Raw genomic sequence first — 4,537 nt, forward strand, 5'->3', positions numbered from 1 at the left:
AATTCCATTAATTTGCATTTAATAGACAATTATGAAGGAGTTTGTGTTTGTTCTTCGCTATTTTTGTATACTCTTGATTGCTACTGAGTGAACTGACTGAATTAGAAGTAATTCTAGGTTTCAAGTTTATTCATAGTTATTACTTATGATTCCTTTTTCTTCTTCTATTTATTTTTAATTTATATTCAGCATATACTCCACAAAATAAGCACTATAGAACCAAATACCTTGACTATACCCTAGCTCCAGAGAGAAAATCGTTAAAGTTATCAAGTCTGGGTGCGGTGGCTCACGCCTGTAATCCTAGCATTTTGGGAGGCCAAGGCAGGTGGATCACCTGAGGTCAGGAGTTCAAGACTAGCCTGGCCAACAAGGAGAAACCCTGTCTCTACTAAAAATACAAAAATTAGCCGGGTGTAGTGGTGCACGCCTGTAATCCCAACTACTCAGGAGGCTGAAGAGGGAGAATCACTTGAACCCAGAAGGTGGAGGTTGCAGTGAGCCCTGATCACACTACTGCACTCCAACCTACATGACGAGAGTGAGACTCCCTCTCAAAAAAATTTTTAAAAATAAATAAATAAATAAATAAAAAAGTTATCAAGGCTTGGGGTAGCAGAGCACACCATTCTGAAACAAGCTATCTCTTCCTTTGCATGTCTCAGGCTGTCAGAATCTGAAGCACCTCCTAGTTTTTATTAATTTCTCATACAGTAGTTTGGTCATTTTTTCTTTCCTTTTTTTTTCCGCCCCCTCCCCTCAGTCATTTCATTTAAAGTTAATTACCTGATCAGGTACACTGATAAAATATAAGTAAAAGGACACTAAAAGGCAAAAGCTATTTTATTTTATTTATTTTTTAATTTTTGAGCACAAATTTTCCTGAATGCTATTTTATTTTTTAGTATCCACCATTTTGAATTGTTCATGGTGTTTTTATTTAAAATAAAAATAGCAATCTTTGCTCCTAAGATAATTCGGAAACAACAAAACAAAATCAATAAACCACTGTTTGATGAAAACATCAGCAAGATTAGTCTCCACCTCCAAGGTTTACAATCACTACAAAACAATTGGGAAATTAGAAACATTCCTCAATCATGGATCTTTGGGATTAAAAAAAATAATTAATGTAACCATCACCTTACGTATTTATTATTTTTTGCTGGTGAGAGCATTTAAAATGTTATTAGCAATTTCAAAATCTACAATACATTAACTATGGTCACCATGCTGTGTAATAGATCACCAGAACTTATTCCTCTCATCTAACTAAAACTTTATACACTTCCCCCCATGTCCTCTCCCGAGCCTCTCAAAACCACCATTCTACTCTGCTTCTAGGAGTTCAACTTTTTTACATTTCACAAGAGATCACGTGCATCTTTGTTTTTTGTTTGTTTGTTTTTGAGACAGGCTCTTGCTCTGTCACCCAGGCTGCAGTGCAGTGGGATGATTATAGCCCTCTATAGCTTCAACCTCCCAGGGTCTAGTGATCCTCCCACCTCAGCCTCTGGAGTAGCTGGGACTACAGGCATACCACCATACCCAGCTAATTTTGTTTATTTTTATAGATACAAAGTCTCACTATGTTGCCCAGGCTGGTCTCCAATGCCTGGGCCCAAGTGATCCTTCTGCCTCAGCCTCCCAAAGTGCTGGATTACAGACAAGAGCTACCACACCCAACTGCATCTTTGTTTTTTTTATTTTTCTTTAAATTATCAGTTTTCTTATATTCCAAACTTGGATGAAGCCACCATCATTGCACTAGTAAACATCTCAAGCATTGGGTAGACCAGTTAAAATTCTGGAGCCTGTTTCTTCTAAAAATGGTAGGATATTTGCTTTTCCTACCTTCTGGGATTTTGACAATACAAGAGCATGAAGTTGAAAGCACTTATAAATAATAAAATACTACATCAGTGCTACTGGCATATATTTATATAAGTTGATATCAATTTTTTTTTTTTTTTTTGAGACAGAGCCTTGCTCCGTTGCCCAGGCTGGAGTGCAGTGGCATGATCTCAGCTTACTGCAACCTCTGCCTCCCAGGTTCAAGCGATTATCCTGCCTCAGCCTCCCAAATATATGGGACTGCAGGTGTGCAACCCATGCCTAGCTAATTTTTGTATTTTATTTTTTAGTAGAGACGGGGTCTCACCATTTTGGCCGGACTGGTCTCAGACTCCTGACCTTAAATGATCCACCTGCCTTGACCTCCCAAAGTGCTGGGATTACAGGCATGAGCCACCATGCCTGGCCAAGTTGATACTAATTTATAAGATGACTGTTTGATTTTTAAGTTAATTTTATGATGGCTACCACAATACTTTATTCATGCTTCCCCCACTAATATGGATAACCACGAATTGACTATAAAAGAGCAGTAGTATTGCTACCACAGACATCCTAAGTAAGGTATACATATTATTTAAGTACCCACTGCACTAATTTGGCTCTTCTGGGATTGAGAAATGGTTAACATTTTATGAGTTATTTAAAGTGTAGTTGAAAGTTCATACTTGCAAACGACACACTGTCTATGAAGTTGGAGAGCAGTGAACATGACAATAACAGAGTAATTTCTTGGTGGGGCTTTCACAAGGCGACGGAACTTGTCTCCATTCATTCTTATCACAGGTCTTTTGTTAGTCCATTCCATCAGCTGACTAACCTTTTCAGATAACACCATCTAAAAAAGACAAAATGAGCGTGCTATTAATATATTCAACTTGCCATTTAAAGTTCTTTTAATTAGGCAACTTACTTAAAATCAATACTAACAAGGAGAGGTATACAGAAAATATGAGCCCTAAAACCAAAATTGGTAGTTGGGCTGGATAATTATTAAGATACATTATTTCATAATATTTAATCAGACATTACACTTTTGATGTGATTGATTATGAATGAACGAACGAACAAATGACACTGTCTCGCTCTGTCATCCAGGCTGGAGTGCAGTGGCAAAATCAGGGCTCACTGCAGCCTTGACCTAGTGGTCTCAAGTGATCCTCCCACCTCAGCCTCCCAAGTAGCTGGAAATACAGGCGTGTGCCACCATGCTTGGCTGATTTTTGTATTTTTTGTAGAGATGGGGCTTCTCCATATTGCCTAGGCTGGTCTGGAACTCCTGGGCTCAAGCCATCTACCCACCTTGGCCTCTGACACTGCTGGGATTATAGGCTTAAGCCACCACACCTGGCCTTTATATACTTAATTTTTGTAGAGACAGGGGTTTCACTATGTCATCCAGGCTAGTCTCCAACACCTGGGCTCACATGATCCTCCCACCTTGGCCTCCTAAAGTGTTGGCATTACAAACATGAGCCACTGCATCCAGCCAGAATCATTTATTATTCACTAATAAATAACATAAGATAAAAATAACAAAATCTTTCATTTGCCAAAAATTTGAAAGAACGTTGACTTAAACCAATGGCCAGTTTTATATACAATTTCATTTCTCTCAAAAAGAAAATACAGTGAAAATCTTGAAAACAAAGAATTAAGTGGGAGCAATCACTCTATTCAATTTTAAGGTTGACTGTGTAGCAACAATAATCAAGACGGTGTGGTACAGATGAACGGATAGGATCACAGATCTACAGAACAGATAAACAACCCAGAAATAGACCCATACAAGTGTAGCCAAATGATTTTGCACAAACATGCAAAAACAACTCAGTTTAGGAAGAATAGTCTTTTTAACAAATAGTGCAGAAGTAATTGGTCATCCATAGCCAAAAATATGAACTTCACACCTTATATAAAAAAATTACTCAAAATAGATCATATGTTTAACTGTAAAACTATAAAACTTCTAGGAAAACAAATAGGAGAAAATATTCAGGAGCTGGGGGTAGGCAAAGGGTTTTAAGACCTGACAAAAGCAGGATCCATAAAAAGAGAAAAATTGATATAATGGACTTCATTAAAATTCAGCCGGTTGCAGTGGCTCATGCCTGTAATCCCAGCACTTAGGGAGGCTGAGGTGGGCAGATCACTTGAGGCCAGGAGTTTGAGATCAGCCTGGCCAACATGGTGAAACGCTGTCTTTACTAAAAATACAAAAATGAGCTGGGTGTGGTGGCACATGCGTATAATCCCAGATACTCGGGAGGCTGAGGCATGAAAATCACTTGAGCCTGGGAGGAGGACGTTGCAGTGAGCCAAAATAACAGCACTGCACTCTAGCCTGGGTGACACAACGAGACTCTGTCTCAAAAAAAATAATAATTAAAAAATCTTACTCTATGGGCTGGGTGCAGTGGCTCATACCTGTAATCCTAGCACTTTGGAAAGCTGAGCCAGGCAGATCACTTGAGGTCAGGAGTTTGAGACCAGCCTGGCCAAGATGGTGAAACCCTGTCTCTACTAAAAATACAAAAATTATCCGGGCATGGTGGTGGGCACCTGCAATCCCAGCTCCTTGGGAGGCTGAGGGCAGAATCACTTGAACCCAGGAGGCGGAGGCGGCAGTGAGCCCAGATCATGCCATTGTACTCCAGCCTGGGAGACAGAACAAGACTTCATC

General features: G+C 39.4%; 1 protein-coding gene across 1 annotated transcript in view; it reads right to left on the bottom strand.

The window, feature by feature from the left end:
• Positions 1–4,537, bottom strand: part of MAGT1 (magnesium transporter 1) — a 64,077-nt gene that overhangs the window by 39,459 nt on the left and 20,081 nt on the right. Inside the window, exon 2 of the mRNA XM_037735354.1 lies at positions 2,523–2,692. Coding sequence (XP_037591282.1) covers positions 2,523–2,692 — 170 coding nt within the window. The remainder of the gene's footprint in view (positions 1–2,522; positions 2,693–4,537) is intronic.

This window comes from Cebus imitator, unplaced genomic scaffold, assembly GCF_001604975.1.
Source record: "Cebus imitator isolate Cc_AM_T3 unplaced genomic scaffold, Cebus_imitator-1.0 Scaffold783, whole genome shotgun sequence".
NCBI lineage: Eukaryota > Metazoa > Chordata > Mammalia > Primates > Cebidae > Cebus > Cebus imitator.